We start from the raw sequence: 24387 nt of genomic DNA on the forward strand, positions 1-24387 counted from the left end.
TCTAAACTAATATATTTTTCTTTTCTTAAGTCAATACTCTAATAAATTGGCACCGGACTATAGTGAAACAGAAAGCCTCTTAGGAAGGTAATATTGCGTTGATTACTTCTTGAATACTTTTTACCCAATATTAGGAACAGGTATGAATAAGATGGAATTTAACGAAGTATGTAGGAATCGTAGCAGGTCTGTAGTTTGTAATATCTTGAAATCCAAAATTTTTGGTAACATTCCATTTTTATGTTCGGATATAATTTAATGTCACTATGCGTTGCTATTGTATTTCTTGAAACTGGCCGTACATAAGTAGCTGTTGGTTTATGGTTACACAGCTGTTCCGTATCACTGAGTGCGAAAGAAAGCAAACAGTCAGCGTTAGTATCGTTTATTGCGTAAAAGATAAAGTTTATGGCTCGTTGCACGCCAACTTTTATGAATAGGCGCGCGGCACTCGCGGCTTGCCTGTAGATTGTATCGGAAACCCGAAACACCTGTAAGGCTTCCGAGATTATGTACTTCCAGTTAAGTATCGCCGTATCCAATGTCAAGTACCGTCACTACTTGATCGATAGCAGCAGCGTGTTGAAATTGTTTACGATTATCGTTTTGTAATTGTTGTTATATTGATTTGTTGCTTGTTATTTACTCCTCATAGTTTATTTAATGCTCGTCGTTGATAGGTGTGCTTGTTATTTGTAACTTTATGTTTATGAAAACAGTATCCATGCATGTAATTCGAGGACGTTAATCCTGCCGATCAAACAAGTTCCTCTGGGTTTACGTCGGCTACGTGACTTACTGAAGTAACTCGTAAACTGAATTACGCTGAAAACACTCTTGATGTTGTTCCTGCTTTGAATACTTTTGTTCATTTTATATGAATACAACTCGATGATTTATTCATCAAACTTGTAAACTGTCATAAATTGCGGTTCCCTTATAATGGCGCACTGGCACCGCGCCACCTCGGTACCGACTCTTGAATATGTTAGGGTTAGGTACTTAAAATATATCGAGCGAACTCTATTGGATATACTGTGTTGATGTGGCTTATACGGGCTATAGCTAACGGAAGAACCTATGACGCAAACCAATATACCACTCCATCCCAACCTTTCCTTACTCCTATCCTATCCTCAAATGACCCTTTTCCTCCCCAGGCCCTGCAGGGATCTCCAAGGGTGTCTGCAGAAAGCCGCACGGTACTTCAACCACGTCGGCTTCAGTTTCGGATTTAGACGACACAGAAAAGGAATTTGAAGTCAAGGAAAAGTCCTCATGCCAGAAGAAAGGCTACTTTCAGCGAGGCAGACAAAAAATTAAAAGAACCCTGTCTCCTCTGTATGTGCGGCTCAGTCGCAGTAGACCCAGCTCAGAGACGAGGTCAGAGATACCCAGTAAATTGAGCTTGTCTGACGAAGATCTACCGCTGTGTGAAGATGTGCCAAGCATGTCACCAGCGCTCTCACAGCGGAGATTGTCGCTGCCGTCACCGCTGCCCCCATTGCTGCCGCCACCGCTGCCCCCACTGCTGCTACCACCGCTGCCCCCACCGCTGCCCCCACCGCTGCCCCCACTGCTGCCGCCACTGTGTCCGCCACAGCTGCCGCCGGCGATTTCGTCGTGCACGCTGTCGTCGAGCCAGCCGTGCACGCTGTCGTCAAGCCATCCATGCGGGATGTCGCTGGGCCAGCCGTGCACGCTGTCGTCGAGCCACCCGTGCGCGATGTCGCTGGGCCAGGAGTGCGAGCTGCCGCCGTGCACGTGTCCGCCGCCGGAATCACTGACGCGCCCGGTGCCGCCGAGCACGCTGCCGCCGTGCACGTGCCCCCCGACCTCGGTGGCGACTGTGCTCACCCGGTGGGATAACCTGCTCGTGGTGCTGGTATGTGCCACTCTGATAACCCTCATGCTGTCCTCTCCCTTGTCGGTCTTTTTTGGGCGACGGGAGAGGCGAAGATAAGTGTAAATAATATATTGTATTTTACTTTTGAACTTTTTTGTTTTTATTATTTTTTTTGTGAATAAATGTGTAAGATTCAGGTGTAAAAATACTATTTTGAAATCAGGAATTTAACGTACAACAAGATAACAAGAAGCGTGCTTCAATGAAGTTGGTAGACGACAGTAGTCAAACTTTTAGAGACACTTAAAACAAGGCCCCCAACATTGCTGGAGGTTGGAGTTATCGCAGCAATAAACTACTAAGTGGCTGTTAGGTAATCTGCGTGTAAAAGGATCGTTTAGTTACCGATACCTGGGCTGAGTGGCTGAGGTATCGGTGACGGGCTGACGGGCTGACGGTATCTCGTGTCTATCTGCAATATTGTTATTGAACATCACTTAAGTAATTGAAGCCGCTGCGCGCTGGGTCACTGCGGCGCGTCTGCGCTGACCTTAACACGAACCACGGAATGTATACTATGCTAATATTGCTTGGTGCGCACGTATACCTGTTTCGTTACTTTGTTTTTGTTTATTATTGAACTGGTTTGTGATTGTCCACGTGACATTGATTTGTACTGAGACCCCTAAATTAAATGGTCCCTTGTACATCAGCTGTAATAGTCGTGACAATGTGGAACTGTTTTAAAAAATCGAAAGAAGATTATTTCTTTATTTTACACAGCTGCTGATTTACATGTATAGAGGAAAGGAACGAAGCTAATCCTTTGCCAATAACCACAAGTTTATCTTGTTATTACTTGGAAAATGCCATAAAAGCAACATGGCAGCTAGCAGCTACTTCATATGCGTCGCCTGTGCTGGAAGTCAGCTGAGTCCAATGTTGTAACTTGTATCTATAGTGGTTTTGTACATACACCTCTCTGTTTAGTGTAATGGTTGTTCCGAGTTTGGATTACATCTAAACCTTCCCAAAATGTACGAAATTTAGATTAAATCTCACGGTATCCCTACAATAGTATTGCTCGTTATGCCACTTTCAGCCCGCATTAGGTTCAATGTGTAACCAGCCTAATTTCATTTATTGAACGTAATTCCGAAGCTTTTTACTTCTGAGAATTACCCAGTGGATAACTCGGTGAGTCTCTAGATTTATTTAATAAGAGTAGAATGTATTTATATGGACTTTTCCTTTTAGTGTTTTTCTTTTAGAGATGAATATGATATGAGTAGCTGTTGGTTTTGTGATAATTTTATCAGCAAATTCAGCAATGCTTCTGAAGACTTATACCAATATTTTTACTTACGGATTTTTATTAGTACTTTGACACGGCCAATCACCATTCTCTGTTCTACCTTCTAAAACTGCAGTGTTCATTCACTAAATAAAACACGGTTGATTCAATTTACCTAATATAGAACCTGAGTAAGTCGTGAGTTTGTAAAGACGACACAGCGCATGTAACGGTATGCTCCACGTGACTCATTGCATCAGACGACCGGCTGTGATTTATTTGCTAGCCGGTTCATACTCGTTTGATACTTGGTCGATTATACAGGTATGAATATCGTGTAGTGTAAAATCATATCTGAATCTGTAGTAAACAGATGTTCAACATAATTATAATCGGCGAGAAACATCTATTTAAAAACCTTAGTAATTGTTTTACAAGACACGTGAATTATTTTGGCAGAACATAAATATTAGGGTTTACCAGTGCGAATTCTAATCATGTACGTAAACACCTCAATTACTTTGAATTACCATCACCAAATTCAATCACTATTTAAATAATTAAATCCCATCCTCAGCAGTTTGTCCTAATAAAAGAAGCTAATTAAATGAGAAAAGTTAAGCCCTTGAAACGGGCCAGTGGGACAAAACAAGTCTCATTTGTAATCAGTACTTGAACTAACAAAATGAACACAACTTTTATAGTTTCACTTTAATTGCGGGCTCGAGGCGTGGCGGGCGACCCAGTGACGTCTTCACAAAGGGACCTCATTACTGTCCTTTTTAAATAGATGTCCCTCATCAACATGCTTAATGTTCCTCGACCAGAGGAGTGACAGACATGTCACTGCTCAAAAGACATTCTCAGAGGGCCGAGGTTGCAGATAAAGCTGTCTTGTATTGTCAAAATTGTTTAGTGTATTATCAACTCTATTACATTGTGTTACAGTTGTATTGTAGCTGTGTGATGTGCGTCTGTACTTACATAGAGATGCTGTTCTTGAAACATGAATGGTAGCACAGGAAATGTACGGGGTATACCATATAACATGGTGTTCTCAGTGTAGCCTATAGTAGGTATGTCTGTGGTCTGACTAGTTCATATTTCACACAAAGATAAACTCTGTAGTATAGGGGGTAGATTCGAGAATCCAACAAAATGGTGGTACTAATGTTTTTGGTACTAAAACTATTATTATACTTACTATTATTACAAACTGACAAAGCTTAGGTCTTCTCGTCACGCCCGTATCAGACATGCTGACTTCATGGAAAGACATTTACAATTTACATTTACAACTCCCAAAGCAGTTATTATCATTGCTGAATTATTTAGGGTAACAAGTCCAGTTAATCGGAATATTGTTGTTTTTCCAAGTGGGCGGCTTGGTACGCCCACCGGGGTATTATGATTCATAGAACAATAGTTCGAAATACTTAGGAGCTTTTACTAATTGGTTAATTTTGTTAGTGATAAAGGAGCAAACGGTTTTTGAAGGTTTCTGTTGTTGTTATATTTGGAAGGTCTCGAGAGATTATCTGCTGTTACTTTCTTGCTATGACTTTATTTTTTTAACTGAGATATAGTTAATATTGCTCCACGAGTCTTCTTTTTGGTCGTTTCCCTCACTACTAAGGATCGCGACTCCCTCTGGTTTTGTTCACTAGATTTTCCCACTTAACTTATTCCGTTACTTGATGCATTTCCACATTCATGGGTATCTCCAGCTCCAGACAGTCCCCTTTATGGGACACCGGTCACTATAAGTCTACCACGAGTACTCCGACCGAAATGTTACTTAACGTTAATCGGTTTTTCAACTTCTCTCTTATTTACATGAATATCTTCATTTTCTTCAACACAATTTTCATTTTCTATCTTCCAGCTTTTCTTATGATAAAAGAAACTTCAGTTTTATACTGAAGTATCTTTCAAACATAATCCCGTGTGCAAGATACAGACGTATGTAGTGGGTATCGATTTAACAGAGAACTCACTGGAGCGGAACATTCGCTTTGTAGGAAATCGGTGCATTGAGAAAATGTGAACACATTGCTTATAACATAGACGATAAACCTTTTATCCCACAAAGGGGTTGGCAAAGCTGCTCGTGTTGAATGTTAACAATTTCTTATTGAACGATTGATATTGTTTTTGAGTCCTATAATAACCACTTCTCCTTACAGAGGATGAGGTTACTGCCTAACACCAAATACAAAAAAAATCGAATACCAATCAAAAGTCCCACTTATACTTGGATCTAGAAATTAAACCCTTACTGCTGCTTACTCAGCAGTTAAGTTTGCAACCACTTGACAAACGACATTCCAGTTGGAAATATTTCCAGGAACTTCACCAGCAACTTTGGTACTCCAGAATAGTGCACATGACCCAAAAACTAAAGGGCAGTAGAGCAAACTGCCGGCTTTAAAGCAAAGTGCTCTATTGTCTGTACTACAGACCGGCGCGGGACGGGAACGGGGCGGAATCGGCACTGGGATGTATTCATACAACTGTTCCGTGGAAATGTCAGCTATGAAGCCTTTGTTGTGCTTTTGATTCTGATTTATGTAGGAGCCATGTCGATTCAAATTGTGTAATCGGATTTTGATTTTGTCAGCGAAGCCTATTCGAAATATTACTAGCAGTGGGATTTAAAATAGGTTTTGATGTTTGGTGTTATTTCATAGATATATTATTTTTATGTATTTATTTTTCAATATCTTGATGTATTTTCTCCCATCTGGGTATTGTAACTATAATCTCCAATCGCCTGCAAAGCGTTGAGATTAGATCCCGCCGTGAATTTTTAGAAACGTGTCTTCAATAAATAAATTATACAGCAGTCAATTGTATAAAACTGTGTATAAACATACAAACAAACAATCTAAGCAGTATAGCCAATTGCCACTAACATCACGTATCTAATCCTCAGCGGGTTAAGCAGAGGTCGTTGTGTACATTACTGTTGCGACTCGCGACGCCATATTAAATCCCATGTGAGAAGGGAAGCTGTTTACTGTTACTCATCGGTACTCCGTGAAAGCTTTTTAATTAGAAATGCGGTAATAAACGCTATTCATATTGGAGTTTCATTAGACATCTGGTGAGAATTTCAACTAAAATCTTATGGACAACTCTCTTCAAATGGTTATCGTTTGCCAGAAATAACCCATACCGTAACTGACATGTAAATGGGTGTTTCTTCAAGAAACTGTAACTTTTATTTAATAAATCATTATTTCCCCGCGTTGTTAAGCATCGTGGTAGTTTATAATCACATTTATTTTGATTGTATTGGTTGAGAGAAATGTCACAGCTTAGTTTTTTTAAATCAAATTTTGAGTTTCAATTGGCAGTATTGTTAACTTTTGGTTGAAGATAATGACACCGTTAACTTCTTTTTGTGTTATTTTTTTGAAAAATCATCAAAATATACCATACAGTCAGAGAACCAGCAGCCATCTTTTAAAACCGCGTCATACACGGAGTTTTCTAAACAAATAAAAACACGGTATTGTCTCATGTACAGGGTGGTTTGTTTCCCAACTCGCATCACGGCACAAGACATACAACCACATTCGTCTTTATTACACTCCTGCAATGTAACTTTAGCTTAAACTTTTACTACACTTGTAAATTTTACGTAATATTCCTAGTCTGTTTAATGTTACCTAGTACTTAAGTACACAAGTTATTAAGTTAATTGTTCGTAAAAGAAAAGTTTATTCCAAGGTAAACGCCGTAGGACAAAAATGCCAGGTTAGAAGTTTAATGTACTCGAATAAATAATGTGTTCATAAAAGTTAGAGAAAAACAAAGAAAACTTACTTTGACCTTCTTATAGACGCTAGGAATTTATTTACCTATCGTATCTTTCTAATACGTAGGAGAATGTAAAGAATACCTTCCACCCGACACGGTGAAGGTGATGGAATGGTCATACGAGCCAAGATTTACATTGTACAGCTATTTTGAACCTTATTCGCGTAAATATTTAACAGCTGAATTGCGTACATTTTCAACACTAGCGGGTTACGTAAGCGGATAGATATATAAGGTGGATATTGGAGTAGACAGGCTAAATCTGCAAGTATTCCCTCGTTATTAAGAAAGTTCGCGAGCACTCGAGAGATTCGACAAGCCCTCGTTCATCCATCTTTGAAGATTTGGTGAAAGAATATTTTTTATTTCATAACAAGTTCAGGATTTATCATCTGTTATTAGAGAATGTTTGAGAATATTTTGAATAGAAATATTTCCTTCTTTAGTCCAAAACTGTGTCATAGCATCACTTTTTGAAGAGACAACACATGTTATTGTTGTAACCTAAAACAATTTTCCATGTATTTTCCAAACACAGTCTATTTCAGTACAATATCCGATATTCCCAGCATTCAATCAACATCAATTTCCTAGGAATGATGCGGGGACATCAATTTGTCACGACGTAACCTGTGTTTGGAGCGGGGACCGCAAAATATTGATGCTAGCCGGAACTGTGCGGCTTCCAATGGCCCGGTGATGGCAGGATGCGGGGCTGTAGGTACCACGGGAACTGTACAATACAAGCTGGGCTGTTCTACTTTGGTGACGCATTTTGCGGCTATTTTTGGGGACTGTTTTGTTTCTTCTTTGTGCATTAATTTGACCGCAGACAGGGAGTTTAGCTGTCAAAAACTGGTTACAGATTTATCACAATACCAAACTGTTGGAATCAAAACACATTCTGACAACATCTCTAATAAACACAAATATTGATCTGATATAGCAAAAAGCCTATCTAGATCGTCTGGGACAAAAGCCTGTTTGTCATCCGCCGGTGTTCTAACGTCCAACTCACAAAAATAGGTCAAAGTCGTCCTAGCGGAAAGAAGTTTTTGCCAAATTTATGCCTTTTGACCCTCGTACTAAAAGCTGAAGGGATGAACAAAAAGGCTTTTAACTTAATCTCTTTGTTAGACAGGACAAACATTTGTAGGTCTGCTGTTATTATAAGTGGAAGCAAATGTTTGTTTCGTAGCATCTCAGTGGAATTATCTAATACTAAAATGTAAGAAACCTACCTAGTTCCAGTACCAATAAAAGCATTGTAACAATATCCTCCTGCTATCTCACATAGCCACTTAATTCCATTGGACACTAAACAGCACCAAATAATGCCCCCGATTAGCCAATAATTAGTTTAGGGATGAAACGTAGGATTACCCGTCTATACAGTGCCGGCGTAGGGGCCACTGACACCCCGGGCGAAAATATTATGGCGCCCACTTGAGGGAAGCATTATCAAGTGTCAGTAGTAGTTTTTCATTTTATTGGCGCCCCTCAGACTTTGTCGCCCTGGGCCATCGGCCCATGTCGCCCCCACTAACGCCGGCACTGCGTCTATAGTAATTATAGTTACAGGTCCCAGTAATGTATGTAATGCTTTTTGAGATGTAATCACTTATACGATTTATCATTAAAAGTGCTAGCTAAGGAGTTTGGATCCTTTTCTTATAATAATTGTACGTTCCATACTAGTTGATAAGCACAATTTGTTACAAGTGTAGGCGCGTGGGCGGCCGCCGCCACGCCGCGTCCGTCGCCAGGGAATGGAGACTTGCGCTGATAATGTATATTGATGGGTCCCCAAGGATCGGTTGAATGCCTCCCTGCGATATATGAACTATCTAGACCTGCCCTAATGGATTATTCTGATTTATGCCACAGGGCATTTTGTAAAATGCGTTGCTAAGCGAAAATCTCGGGAACAACAAAACCGTTTTTCGTTTTTGTTAATGTGGAAATTAGAACAAGACCAATAAGTGAAATATTACATTCGATATTTGTGAAGCAAATAACATTCATGTTGTTTGTATTATTATACAAAACAAATATTATAAAATGATGCTTACCTTTAACACTACATTTCATACAGAAACGGATAAACTTTTAACAAGCTGTTGCCTGTAGTTAACTGCAGTTTATCTAAACTTTGGTATCCTGGAGCGAGTTAACGGGTTTCTCGACCTTCTGTACTTGACTTGACTGCAGTGTACCAGGCCTTGGAACTTTCTTGACCCTGGCTGGAGCAGCTGAAGTTTGTTTACTGTTTACTGGACAAACAGTTATTACCTTAATGATTTGCGTCACAGTGTAAATGACGTACAATGGCGATCTGATTTTGTTTTGCCAAGAACCGATACTAGCGGCCAAGGGGCCGATCGTATCAAGTATCATGTATAATCAATCAACAACAAGCTTTCTACGATCGGTAGCTGCTGTCATGTTAGCTTCCTGATTGACTAATAGTGAGTTATGATGGTCTAGCTGCTCTTCAGATACCGCATCGATTGGATGGCTCGGCAAATTATTTGTTGATTTCACTTTGTTTTGTTTACGTTTGCTTTGTTTTGTTTAAAGTGCCAATTGGTTCTCATTTTTAAACGGTGTTATTGAGCTTCACCTGTTTGTTGGTTTGGGTCAATTTAATAATTGGTATTTAACGCCCTTCCTGCCGCCCGATCGGTCAGATATTTGGTGCTTACCTACTCTTAATTTTGATGACCATACGAAATCGGGGTGATTGAAATCTTTTAACATAAAACATATTTTTATGTATTAGGTACTTATTTAAACTTTGTTATTACGCGATCCTTTCATTATAAAGCGAAAACTGTTTTCATTTTGTAGCATATCGAGAAAATTCGAAATACCTGAGGGATCGGTCAATTCGAGTAGTCATCGATGGCTGCTCGTCTGACCAATTTGGCATCAACGCCGGAGTTCCTCAGGGGTCAGTCAAAGTCAAAGTCAAAGTCAAAGCATTTATTTCAATTAATCCTAAATTAGGCACTTTTGAAACGTCAAATTTAATTGTCCGTCAGTCTGTCTGTCAGTGAAGCTAGGCGCTCGTTCCAAAGTGTTGCTTCGAATGGAGAAGAACGAGCAAGAAACTCCATCGTTACTCTTTTCAAAAAATGTTTTTTACAATATCTCTGATACATTATTTGATCATTTACCTATTGTATATATATGTAGGAACAATGTAACGACAATACGACGTCAAAACTATGGGACAATAAAACCAATTTGTAAAGAATATAAATTAAAAAAGCGGGTTGTTTCAAACATAGTGCCCACATATGTACACTTACAATTTTGAAATAATGCTTCTATACAAATAAAAAATAATCTTTAATTAAATTTTTCAAATAAAAAAAAACATAAATAACTGCTTGATGCCACAGGATCCCTAGACTACATTGGAATAAATTAGTACTTTAATTCAACGTGTAACTAGTGATCGTATTAGAGCATTGTCTAGTGTGAGCGAGTGTCCAGTGGAGCCGGACCAACATGCTGCCACACATTTTTATCTATAATCTGACAGTTTATAATATGCCTGTTTACACAGTTCACGCTTTATACAAGATTTAAATTTTTTCTCGTTCAGATTCAGTATGGTGGCTGGTAGTTTATTGTAACACTTAACACAAAATCCCATGAAGGATTTCTGCACTTTGGACAATCGGAATTGCGGTATAGCTAACTTATTTTTACCTCTCGTATTAAAATTGTGTCTGTCGCTCCTTTTTTCAAACAATTGTTGATTTTTTCTCACGTACATAATATTTTCGTAAATGAATTGAGAAGGCACTGTAAGAATGTTTATAGTTTTAAATAGTTCTCTCAAAGATTCGCGACGGGGCAAGTTATATATTGCTCGAATAGCTCGCTTTTGCAAAATAAAAATTGATTCTACATCCGCAGCTCGCCCCCACAGCAAAATGCCGTAAGACATTATGCTGTGAAAATAACTAAAATAAACAAGCCTTGCCGTACCTACGTCCGTTAGCTGCCTAATCTGTCTAACTGCATAAGCAGCTGAGCTTAGTCTCCCCGAAAGTGCTTTTATATGGGGCCCCCATTGTAATCTGTCATCTAATGTGATACCCAAAAATACAGTCTCCTTAACAAATTCTAACTTTTGTCCGTTCAAAGCAACATGACATTCGTTATTTTGTACGTTTGGCAAGCAATATAATACATTTGGTTTTTTCACATTAAGCGCCAAGTTATTAATAGTAAACAGTACTTTCAGCAACGCTCTTTTTGCTGCACATCAACGACCTGCTTAAGCCCGGTATCTTTGGGTATGCAGATGACAGCACAGTTGTTGAAAGGTATGTGTCCGATGCGCGGACTAGCGGAACACAGATCCAGTCTCTAAGAGAATCCATGGTCGAACGGTTGAACTCGTCCTTGAAGGCGGTCTCCGATTGGGGAGACGCCAACTTGGTCAAGTTCAACGCTACCAAAACCCAGGCGTGTCTATTCTCCGCCAAACGGAGTCAATTTCCGCTGGCTCCTACTTTCCGAAATGTATCTGTTCCAGTATCGGATCATCTAGAGCTTCTTGGCGTAACTCTATCGCCAACGCTAAACTTCGGCTCATATATAGAGTCGAAGGCGCATCTGGCTGGTAGGAAATTGGGTATCTCGAAGGTGAGACGGTACTTCACACCAGAACAACTGCTGAGCCTGTACCAAGCGCAGGTTCGGTCATGTATGGAGTACTGTTCTCACCTTTGGGACGGCTCGGCTAAATGCCAGCTGGATGCGCTCGAACACATTGAAAGGCGTGCCAAGAAGCTCATCAACGATGATGCGCTTGTGGAGGCCCGGCTTCAAAGCCTTGAACACAGGCGCAAGGTCGCAAGCCTTTCCGTTTTTTACCGGATACATTTCGGAGAGTGTGCGGGGGAATTGCACAACTTGATTCCTCCTAGTCCTTTCCATCATTGAACCACAAGACAATCGGCGAGGCGTCACCGATTCATGGTGGATATCCCACCCACTCGCACGAAGCGCTTCGCTTCAAGCTTCCTTGTGCGAACTGCTAGGGAGTGGAACTCCTTGCCGGAGTCTGTGTTTCCTGATGGGTATAACCTGGGTGTCTTCAAAGCCCGAGTGAATAGGTTGCTAATGGGCAGACGTGCTCCATCGTAGGCCACATCATCACTTACCATCAGGTGAGATAGCGGCCAAACGTCGTCCCATTGAACAATAAAAAAAAAAAAAACCTGTGAACTGTAAACCATTCATTGTAGTCTAATTGATAGAACACGCCACTTTTCAACATAATAAGTGCTAAATGGCGATATTTACTTACACTAATATTCTATGAAAACTAACAATACAGTCAACTTTATGAAAAGCGGTAATTTCTTAGAAATATGAAATGAGATGTTGTGTAGCAAATTGTGGTCTATTTACAGCGAAAGAGGGGCAGGTTTATAAATATTGTAAGAGTTGTATAGTTCGACATCAGTAGGTACTATTACCTATCTATCTATCAATATGGGCTCCATTGTGTGCGGTAACAATTTGTTGTGTTTCGTGGAATCTTGTCTCGCTATCGAATAAATAAGGATTGTGCCAATATTGCTTCTTCACGTTACTTTCTATGTATTTCTCATTACATTGCTTAATTTGATTCTTGGAAGCGTTCCTATTATTTTGCGTTTGGACTACGTTTATTTTGTTATTGCTGCTGTTAGTATTATGGTTTCAGTTGTATTTTTATTGCTATTTGAATATATAATTGTCTATTAATAATACTTTGTCTAATAGTGTTCGATTAAGTGAATATATTATGTTGATTCTAGTTTCTACACGCGACTTCGCTCGCGATCCCATAGGACAAAAACGTAGCCTATGTGTTTTTTCAGACCTCAATCTATTTCTGTTCCAAATTTCATTCCGAACCTTTCAGCCGTTATGACGTGATTGAGTACTGAACATACACACAAACTTTCACATTTATAATATAAGTAAGATTAATAGCATAGAAGTGTAGCTACGAGAATCTTTCTCATCAAGACACCTGAAACATTTTATCACAAAAAAGTCCACAGTCCATTACAAAAAAGAAATCATTCTTCTCAAACTTCAGATAACGGGAACTTTATCATAATTCATCCTCCATTCATCCCATTCAGCTTCGTTCATCCCCATTCATGCCGGGTGCGATACGGCCTGTGACGTCACAGCTATGACGTCAGAGCGTGGGTGCCCCCTACCTACGCAGACTGCAGAGCAACCACTTTATATGCGATGCGGCAAGTTCAACTTTAAGTATTAAAGTTTAAAGTACATAGTTGAGAGTGCTTGTGAGAAGTCACGGTAATATGTCTGGAAACTAGAAGTACTAAAATCCAAGTGTTGAAATGGTTAGTACTGTAGTAAAAGTTACAAAATGTCTGTGTGTTCATAAGTGAGATAATTTTTTATGAGATCTTTAATTACTTTTATAACTTTATGAAACACTTCCACGTTTAGTTAGATAGATATTTAACTTCAGTATTCCATGATACCCAAGTAGATACCTATAAATAGATCCAAGTATATACCAGCTCTTACATAACCATTTAAAATTTCAGATCATAAATTAAGCATGCCTACCTACTCACGTCAGCGAAGCTTTCAATTACCCTCGTTTAACATGTTAACCCTCCCGGGAGATTGTACATTCAGTGTACATCTCTAGGTATAAACGACCCGGTACATGTTCCAACAAGTTTAACCCTGTCCGTGTGGCCTTGGCACTGTGGCACTGCAGCACGTAATTGGTGCAAACGTCGCATTTTGTACCACCCTGTATATAACTTGACATTGTCGCAGTGAAGGTCAATGCTTCATGAAATTGTGAGAGTAGAGAGAATTGTAATATATTGGTTAATAGAGAAAAGTAGCTTTGCTTATCATGTTATATCACATCACATCAACAGCCTATAAGTGACCACTGCTGACCAAAGGCATCTACCCGCACGGAGGTTTAAGCATTAATCACCACGCTTGCTCAAAATAAAAAAACTTATAATTTGAAATTATAAGCCCAAGTTTCCTTCACTGTTTGTCAGTGGTGTCTAAATAATCCGTAATAGTAGGTTTACTCGAATTTAATATGTAGTAGCTAAATAATAATACGAACTTAATAGTACTAACGCATGAGAAGCGGGCGTCTTAAACCTCCGCAGCAGCTTTGCAATGAATAAAATATTTATTAAAGCTTAAACCTACTGTGGGATCTATTATTCAATGCATTCAACAAATGAATATTTGATGATCAGAATTTGATAGTAGCTTGCATGTAGGTAAAGCGTAAACTGCTGTGCAAGTTCAGCTCAAAATAGGTGTTATTTTTATATTATAAAGATAACTAATCGTTAGTTTGAATGGATTAGGTCAAAGAAAACATTGCCTATCTGCTAGTCTACCTCTAAAATAATGCTTTCGTCTAAAGCTTTATTATTAGACCTAGACTTAGACTTTAGATATAGTACAAATAGTACATCTGGATTAATAGATAATCCATAAGCTGACATGGTCACAGACTACGTGTATTTAATTATTCTGAAGGTGACTGTCAAGGTGCTGAAGTCTGAAATACAGCACAAACACATAAACATTTCAGTCTATGTCACCGCTGGTGTCTAGATATATTAGGCAAGTCTATCTTATTGCTGAAAAAACTCAAGGACGCTGAATAATTTGTAGAAGTAACCAAATTGATCGGAGCTCGCTCGGTTCTATTTTGCGATACATATTAAATTAGGAATGTTTGTAAAGTAAATTAATTTGTGAGAACTATTTCTGTTAAGATTCTATTTACGTTTATAGTTCAATCTTTGTTTAAACTAAGATAGATAAGAGCAACACGGGTAAAAGGGGCTCCTATATTGAAGAAAAATTAAACTGCAGTATTGAAAAGAAAATAAGTAACACGGGACATGAACGTATCGTCTCTGACAACCTTTACAAGTGATATTATAGGAAATTAAGATATTGGTTTTCAGTCACTTTGAAAATAACAAGTCCTGTGTCATACAAATGTCCATTTATTTCGGTGCTAAAAATAGAGGTCCGGTTTAAGTGACAGACTGAGGGACAGCTAGGAAGGCTCCCATACTCTTTGAGTGGCACAGCCCCTTACTATCATACTATGTATGTAAGTTTTTTTTTTCGGTTTTGGGTAAATTTTAATACTCTTATCAGACACATGTTAGGAGGAAATAATGAAGGTCCAATTACATATCAATGAGTGAACACGTCATTGATTATATTTTTCTGGTTTTTATACAGAGGGTTTTGGGAATTACATGGATAACGATTACTTGGAACTGTTTTTGATTGGATGACATTGACGTTTAAAAATCAGTTACGTCCTGTATATTATCAATGCAAATGAATCCGTTCTGTGAATGAATTTTTAGTGTTATTTTCATTCAATTAAAATATAGTTATGAATACCTAATGGCGCTACTGATAATATGTTTGAATGAGATCATAGTAAGTATTGTGCCCTGGGGTGAGCAAAAAGTAGGTAATCTTTAATCATATTAGTTTCTTTTAGAGCTAAGTGAGTAAAATTATTAACACCGGTTTTAAAGTGTATTCTCTATATTACCAAAAATGGATTGATCTGTCGTCAGGAAGGAGGAGAAATGCCAATTACTTAATTTGACCCAAACAAACAAACAGGTCAAGTTTTAAATAATAACCGTTAAAAACTAGGTTCTTAAGTAGGGAACTTACTTTACTTAGTTGGAAAAACTAGAGCGAAGTACGGAGCTTACCTTGAATCTCGGTTAATTCACCTGTTTCTCCCAGAGTCTTTGTCCATCAACTGTCGGATCCAAGCGAAGTACTTGCGAAGACTTAGAATACAATGAGTGCTACATTTACTTGCAATGTCTTTAAAATAAAGCCTTGTACGGTAGGGCTTTGTTTTAAGTCTTTTGTGGTGTATTGAAACAGTTCTTGGTGCCCGTATAATTATGATACTTCCTCAATCTATCAGAATGATTTATAGATTTTGAATTTTACGGTAAAGAAATAAAGTTTAAATTGTTAATTAGGCTGGGGTGGAGGTGTATCTGAATATAGCCAGGCTTCTCTCCGGTCGTGTTGTCATTGATTATTTATACCGGTGACTGCAGTGTTGAACTCGGTTTCGTTAAGGAAATTGAATGAAGTAGGCTTTTGTAAAAATAAAGATATTTTCCTTCTTCCTTTTTATTATGCTCCCGTGAAGTTAGGCCTCTGATTACCCAAGGGCAACATTTTTCATATTTTGTAGTCACGCTATTCCAATATCTTCTAAATATATATAACTCAGAGGTCTGACTGACTGACATAGTGATCTGTTCGCAGACAGTTAGATGTTATGGCGTAGGCATCCGCTAAGAAAGGATATTGATCAATTCTACCCCAAGGGGATAAAATAGGGGATGAAACTTTATCATTTTTAAACCGATCAGGCGGAAAATGTTCTATTATGGGTAAAAATAGATCAATTTCTATTGGCATCAACTCCACCATTACTTACTTAAATCAAAAATAATTTTATCGGATCGTAAGCGGCTCAAAATGTCGTCTATATATAGATTTAATTAAAAACTTTTTATAATTTACTGAAGTTGGATAATAATAGGTACCTTATGTACTTCAAAGGTCACGTTATATAAAGGTGAACATCATCAGCTCAGTTATTTCTGTTTCCATCAGTCTCGTCTGTGGGACCCGACGGTAAAAAAATAAATGTTTAATGTTTGTATTCCCAAAATAGCCTGTTTTGGCTTAGCTGTTCTATTTCGTGTGAATTTTCATTAATTAATATGTAACACTATACTCTAGAGTCTAAAGGTATTTATTTCTAGAAATACAATACACGATACTCCCACACAGCTGTATTCATGTGAATTTTTACGGATTCATTATAATTATTATTGTTTCTATGTATAGCGTAAATTAAAATACATTGAACTTTTAAAGTTTATTGTATAATTCATATAATATCATTATGTATACCAGTACAGTGTTTGATGAATAAGAAGGTTTTTTATAACTAACTAGCTGGCTTGGCAAATTTCGTACCGCCTGAATCTGTATTTCTCACTTTTTAAACCTTCCCTGGACTCAAAATATATTCAAGAAAACCAAAATTTGTCAAATTGGTCCAGCCGTTTTTGAGTTTAAGCGAGACTTACGAACAGTACAATTGAATTTTATGTATAGCGATTTGGTAATATACGTTCCCAGAGTTGATAAAGGGCATTCAAATATATCTTTTAGGTAAAGTAAATCAAATCATTCAGAATATATCTTAAGTAATCTTTTCTTACCATTTGCTAAGTTCCATCCAAAGGTTATAATAATTACAAACATTGTACAATAACTTTTTCAATGATTTACTTATTCTACGAAGTAAATAGTAATCTTTTAGGCTAAGTTCCATCAGGACTGATTCAACGATTTACTTATTCTACGAAAGGATAGGCAGGACTGAAGATAAATGACCGTGAATTAAAACTAACTTAATAATACCTAGGCCGGACTTCGATTCGAAACCCTTGATCAGCGTTTGCGCTTGCGACTATCAAAATAGTCTTATAAAAATCTAGAATTTTCCATCAACTAGGATATTACAGATTTTGTTTCTAGTCTAGCTATGGCTACCTACTCTTCAAAGCCTTACCATTCTCCTTTTACTTCCAGACCAATACACCCTAGACAGCGACTACATCAAGAGGTACCTGGGCGAGCTGAGCCCCATGCAGGAGTCCCGTCTGCTGCAGCTCCGCAAGTGGATCGCTGACCTGCAGAAAGGCAAGGTAAGCAGGAAGAAGTAGACTTAGGACTTGGAGTAAACTTAAATTGCTGAAATAGGACATTTCTAACGTTGGGAGCTTATAAAGCAGTTTTTTTTATTTAATTGAGCAAGAATGTCACACTTACGTACGTATCACATCAAGAAAAACTTTGACAACTGAAGCTTTCAGCAGTCGAAGTATGGTAAAGGGAACGCCTCCTCCTTTTACATAACATTAATAACATCATTATTGACAAAAAGAAGTAAGTATCACTGTAAGGGTCTAGTAGTTTTTAAACTGAAACAATTCGTTACACAGTAGCTTATCCATTAAAACAAACCACGTAGAAAAAAAGATAAAATTCGACTCGAACAACGAATGTCACATACTTGGAATATATTAAAAACATGTGCACAGTACCGTGGAACGGGAATTTATAGTCGGCTTCGAAACACTGGAAACAGTGAAGCGAATTTCGGGCATTCCACGCGTATCGTGTAGCGTAGTGGAAGCGATAAATTGTAAACTCAAGCAATCTACCGAGCGTGTGGAGCATGTGACTGGCTGATGGAAGCTGTTTGTTCTTACACAATACTACATGTTACGTGCTACATGCCTTTTTAATTAATTAGTAACTAGTGCTCAATTTTCCCTGAATAAGGAAAATTAAAATGAAACGAGAATTGGTAAGTAAGTAGCGGTAGAGCGGGCTCAAAATTAGAGTGACAATGACAATTTTTAACTGTTCCTGAGTTGTAAGAAAAAAATTAAGAACTTCACGACAGCTTTGGTACTGCGTTGTTGGCAGTAATGTACTGAACGGAGTAATTCTGAGCAATAAGATTAAGAATATTTCATTCTGATGATAGAAACTCGGACACTACTGTACCGGGTTTATTTTATCTAACAATAGATAATCTAACATACACATAAACATGCATTCTCCTTTCCCTTCTAAACCCCGATCTTCTATCCTCTTCCACCACCAGGTGCCGAGTGACACCACACTGCTCCGCTTCCTGCGCGCCCGCGACTTCAACGTGGAGAAGGCACGAGAGATGCTCTCCCAGTCGCTGCTCTGGCGGAAGAAGCACCAGGTCGACCGCATCCTCTCGGAGTACGAGACCCCTGACGTTGTGAAGCAGTACTTCCCTGGCGGCTGGCATCATCATGACAAGGGTAAGAGGAAAATGAAGTAAAGTTTTGAGGTCCCTAGAGAAATAGTTATTAGGTCATTTATTATCTGGTTAAATTGACAAAAAGGGGACGGGTTCTGGCTGACGATGATGTCACTAAAAATAGGTCTAGTATAGGTTACTAATCAGGCCATCAATCAGGCATTAGACCTTCGAAAAGCTACAATTCAAGTGATGGTCAATGTGTGATTATGTGTTTCAGACGGACGTCCGCTGTACATTCTGAGACTGGGTCAGATGGACGTGAAGGGACTGCTCAAGTCCATCGGAGAAGACGGCCTCTTGAAGCTGGTGAGATACCGACTTTCTTGTAGAACTACTAAACGATCATAATCAATGAGATACCTACAGAACAGTAATACACTGTGAATATGGGTTTAAACCCTGGTAGAAGACTTTTACTTCACTAGAGAACAATTTTAAGATCATTGTATTTAACTTTCCAGACACTTCACGTATGCGAGGAAGGTCTGAAGCTTCTGGAAGAGGCGACGAACGCGAGCGAGCGCGCGGTGCAGTCGTGGTGCCTGCTGGTGGACCTGGACGGGCTGAACATGCGCCACCTGTGGCGGCCCGGCGTGCGCGCGCTGCTGCGCATCATCACCATCGTCGAGGCCAACTACCCCGAGACCATGGGCCGCGTGCTCATCGTGCGCGCGCCCAGGGTCTTCCCTATTCTGTGGACTATTGTCAGCACGTTTATTGGTGAGATTTTTACCAATCATGCTTCATGGTGTTGTGGTCTACATATTTAGTAAATTACCATAACTGTTTTGTCAATATGAAACATTACTCCATACTATTTTCTCCAATGATAAGGATGCATTATTAATATTGATTACAATCAGATGATATAGACCGTTATTTCAACGCGTCTTGATGGAAGTGCCTCACTATCAAAGAAATGAGATTGATGATCATCATGACAAAAAGGAAAAAGAACTATCCTTATATTTCTATCTCTCTCTACTTCTCTAAAATATTTATTACTTGCTGCATAGATGCGTAATATGTATCAAAAAACTTATAGTTTTAATTATTCATTTCAGACGAGAATACTCACAGTAAGTTCTTGTGTACTGGAAATGATCTAAGCTTTTTGTCTTAATGAAAAAATATTTATAATTATAATCGTTGGTTGCAGACGAGAACACCCGCAGCAAATTCTTGTTCTATGGCGGCAAGGACTACCTGCAGCCGGGCGGGCTGCTCGACTACATTCCCAAGGAGCTCATCCCTGACTTCCTGGGGGGACCCTGCAAGGTGAGCTAACATCACACCACTAGCCATTCACAATTACCTATATCAATATTATTGGTGATGCGGATATTTGGAAGAATGTCTGCAGTAACGATGAACATCTTTTCAGATGATTTTTCTTCTACCGATCTTCCTATTCAGTGGCAATTAAAAATAGTCTAGATATCCGACTAACTACTTATGTAACCTTTGGATTTCTAAGGATAATAATTAATTAAATATTCCCACATCACCCAAATACTCCCCAAATTATTGCGTAGCAACTTACTACCTAAATCTGTATTGAATATAGCAATATCTTCTGGGACAACTGTGAACCCGCTACAGTTATGATATTATTACTAGAACAAGGCAGAACAAGTACTCGTATATTACGACATAATTTTAATTGTATATTATTTGCTTCCCGCTGCAGTCGGACATAGTAAACGCAGCGCTAAACGTGCCGCACCAGTATTTCGACTCAGTACGCGATAAGTACCGCGCCCGGCCTCCGGTATCCGAGGGACAACACTTACTATAAAACATTTCAATCATTAGGACATGTTGCTAGGATATTACTTTAGCTAGATACATCAAATAAAACATACTTTTTGTAGTATTTAACTTCATTTACCGTTTCCCATTAACATTATCTTTAGTATTTTACATTAAAACATGAGCTGTTCCAACAGTGATATCGAAACATGATTTGTAAATAAAATATGTTTTATAAGGGATAGGTACATACATCTCAAAAATTACCTTGCAGAACGTATAAATAAACTCTATTATAACAAATATCTAACTACATACGTAACTATAAATCTCATCATCACTTTACCCTCCTGCCCCCATACCCCGGATGCCGAGGCCAGGTGTCTCAGTCAGTGTATAACCATGGTGCTAGTCCGCCGTCACTCGGCCCTCTGTGTCCACCCACACTCCACGCGGCACCACCATCAGCTCAGTTGGTCGTCAGTACACGCTCTGTTGTCATTGTAATGTCTAATGTCTCGTATATTAACAATATGCTACTCTATGTATAAGGTAGTTAATTTCAAAATTGGTAAACGTGGTAAGATATTATCTCTGGGGCGGTATCCAGTACCATTAGTATGAGAATGGTTTAAAGTAATCGAGATGAGAGCGTGTTCAGCGCTCTGATTGGTTGATTTATTCGAGCCGGTCAATCAGAGCGCCGAACACGCTCTCATTTCGTTTATTCTAAACGTAAAGCAAACTCATACTAAGGTCACTGGTATTATTTTACTGTGATTATAACAATGTTGTTGCACGTTAATGAATATGTGGTAATGTAAGCAACTTGTTATGTTTGAAATTTGCATTTTAACGCAATTTATTGAGGCATAGTTCTCTTCCTTACGAGATTAATAACAAATAACTGAGTTCTAAGAAATATTTTTTTGTTTAAAATCCAACATCAAAATCGACTCTCCTTATTGATATTCGAAAGCTAATAGTAAACTTCATAGGACTCTCAAACTTGTACCTGTCTTCATTAGGTGTATATTAGCTCACCCACTTTGTGGAGTCAGCTTGTTACACGGATAAGTCTGTCACTCCATGTGAACCACGTATATGTATCACCTAGCGTCACCAGGCTAGACTCACTACAATACATTATGTAAGACTGTTCAGTAGCAACATAGGAATAGGGATGATGACTGAACAAAATATTTTCTTAAATATAAAAAAAAAATGTGATTTGACGTCACCCCTCGGTACATTTTGTAAAATGTACCTTGCAAGCAAATCTCAACTTTATTAAAGTAAAGAAAATAAAGCATTTATTTATGTACTCTGCCTATGTTATAGCTTGCATACAAATGTATTTTTGTATATCTCACAGAATACGAGTTGAATACTTTCCTCAAATTGAGTTTAGAGGAAAAAGTGCAGCACACACACACTTGTGTGTCATATTTCTAATATGTCTATGGCAGTCATCATCCCTTCATTAAACTTCTGTTACTACTGTCAGTCTAAAAGACATTCCCCCTTTCTAGCTAGTCATATAACCTGGATTTGTGTCCTCAGAGCTTCGTGCACGAGGGAGGGCTGGTGCCGAAGAGTTTGTACGTGAGCGGCGCCTTCACGGAGCGGGAGGGAGATCCCCTCAGTGAGGACAGCATCTACCGGTCCGTTAGCTTGGGGAAAGGACAGGTATGTGGAACTGTTATTACAGGTTTTTATTTTCTTTATTGGTCGTATACTCACATTGCAGTAATGCAAGTATAATCTACATGTATACTAAAACTTGTCCTATTAAACGTTCCAACAGAAATACTTCTACGGTTTGTATGTTACATTAAAAGCAACCTTACTATTTATATTTACAGTCCCTTTTTTAAGATGTGTAGGTATGTTTAAACTAATTTTAAGCGATAATATGACTGGGTTTACAGCAGCTTAAACAAGAATCCAGATAATTAAACAATTTTATCGGAATGTGAAGCTTATTTGTACTTTCCTGCCTGTAGGTCCATGAAGTAATAGTACCAAACCGCGACCCGCAAAGCGTGCTGACGTGGGACTTCGACGTGCTGCGCCACGACATCGCCTTCACCGTCTACCGCAGCGACCACGAGCTCTCCCACCCACCCGCCGATACTACAGGTAGGGGGTACAGACTGGTCTTTTAGGTCTTGGAAGAATAATTAGATATTTAGGTTGTGGAGCGAATAAAGTGGTTATTTCTGATGGACAACTTGAACTTATACTATTGTACATAAAAATACTAGGTAGCTTCGGATGCTCCTTTCTAATTGAAAAGAGGCGCTGTGTGATTTAAGAAAGTTTCAATGCTAGTAATTTACTATTAACAAGAGTTACAGCGGATAATACAGTTTCGGTTACTGGTTCATCCAAAATATTGATATCTAGTTTTATATGTATATTTTATTAATTCGTCAAAGTTTAACAATTTCAGACTGTGTTGTATGTACTTACATAATATGTTTTTACATTTAAAAGTCACAATTTTTTCTCATCGCACGTACAAATATCATTCGATCACATGTTTTCAAACAATTTATTTCACCTTCAACTTTCAAAATTGTTTTCAAATACTTTATCATTTTATTTTTGATTTATTTTTCTTTGTTTTTGCTTGTTATGATTTCGTTTATGTTGCCCATAACACCAGCTATTGATTACAGCGCTGTGTGTAGGTGGAGGGGACGAGGCCAAGTCCGTGCTCGACCAGAAGGGGTGGCGCGAGGGGGAACACTTCCACAGGGTGGAGCCTACACTCGTCTGCCATGATGGGGAGAGCATACAGGTAGGGAGAATAAAAGACGTGGTAACATTTATTTTGATGCAGATATTGGTCTCCATAAGTGGCGTGAGTGAAAAATATGCGAGACATTTTAAGCTAAAAGAGTGTCTAGTCAACCATCACCCTAGTTCATATGTAGTATTCTACGTACCTAAAACAGGGTACTTGATTTCTTGATTTTCAGGATACTGACAGATAATACAATTTGGGATTAATTAAAATAAATACTTTGACTTTAACCATTGGGTGACACGAAAATGGGTGAATCTGATAAAATAACCTCAAGGGTATGGTATGAAACGTTCCTGAAAGCATATTGTTTATTTCTGTATTTATTTCTAGACTATCTTTGAATGTAAGTAATGTGTGTATGAGCTTATTATAAGACCTGATAATGTATCGTGGCAGGGCTCGCACGTGATGCTGGAGTGCGGGTGGTACGTGCTGCAGTGGCGCTGCGACGTGCTGGACTGCACGCACCGCGCCGCGCAGCTCATGTACTTCCACGAGACGCTCACCTCGCACCACTACAAGTATGCACTCTATTCTTTGTGTACCAGAGTTTATAATTCATTGGGGATTTATAGGATATCATCCAAAGTCTTTTTATAATGGTTTCTGAACTTTGCTGTCTTAAAATAAAGTCGATAATCTTTTGAACCAGTTTAGAGACTAGTGCTGGCATCTTTGCAGTGTCTATAAGGCAAAGAGGATTTAAAAACTTAGAGATATTGTTGCCAAATTGTTATTTGTGATAACGTTTATAGAGTATTGATCAAAATGAGTTTTTAGATTTGCAGGGGCTTTAAATAAGGCTCAATACGTTATCTTAATCAATTTAATCCAATCATTTGACCTTCAATGACTTCATA

The 24387-nt window shown here is 38.6% G+C and overlaps 1 protein-coding gene across 2 annotated transcripts in view; it reads left to right on the forward strand.

Annotated features, from left to right (window-relative positions):
- The window catches only part of LOC118269052 (protein real-time), a 69952-nt gene that overhangs the window by 43742 nt on the left and 1823 nt on the right, over positions 1 to 24387 (forward strand). Inside the window, exons 6-14 of one of the 2 annotated variants that reach the window (XM_035583935.2) lie at positions 17685 to 17800; positions 18769 to 18958; positions 19178 to 19266; positions 19422 to 19680; positions 20120 to 20238; positions 22276 to 22401; positions 22719 to 22854; positions 23409 to 23518; positions 23924 to 24048. In XM_035583935.2, coding sequence (XP_035439828.1) covers positions 17685 to 17800; positions 18769 to 18958; positions 19178 to 19266; positions 19422 to 19680; positions 20120 to 20238; positions 22276 to 22401; positions 22719 to 22854; positions 23409 to 23518; positions 23924 to 24048 — 1270 coding nt within the window. Of the gene's footprint in view, positions 1 to 17684; positions 17801 to 18768; positions 18959 to 19177; positions 19267 to 19421; positions 19681 to 20119; positions 20239 to 22275; positions 22402 to 22718; positions 22855 to 23396; positions 23519 to 23923; positions 24049 to 24387 lie in introns of both variants that reach the window. The other variant, XM_035583934.2, reaches the window with a different exon arrangement.

Source organism: Spodoptera frugiperda, chromosome 2 (assembly GCF_023101765.2).
Source record: "Spodoptera frugiperda isolate SF20-4 chromosome 2, AGI-APGP_CSIRO_Sfru_2.0, whole genome shotgun sequence".
NCBI classification, from domain to species: Eukaryota; Metazoa; Arthropoda; class Insecta; order Lepidoptera; family Noctuidae; genus Spodoptera; species Spodoptera frugiperda.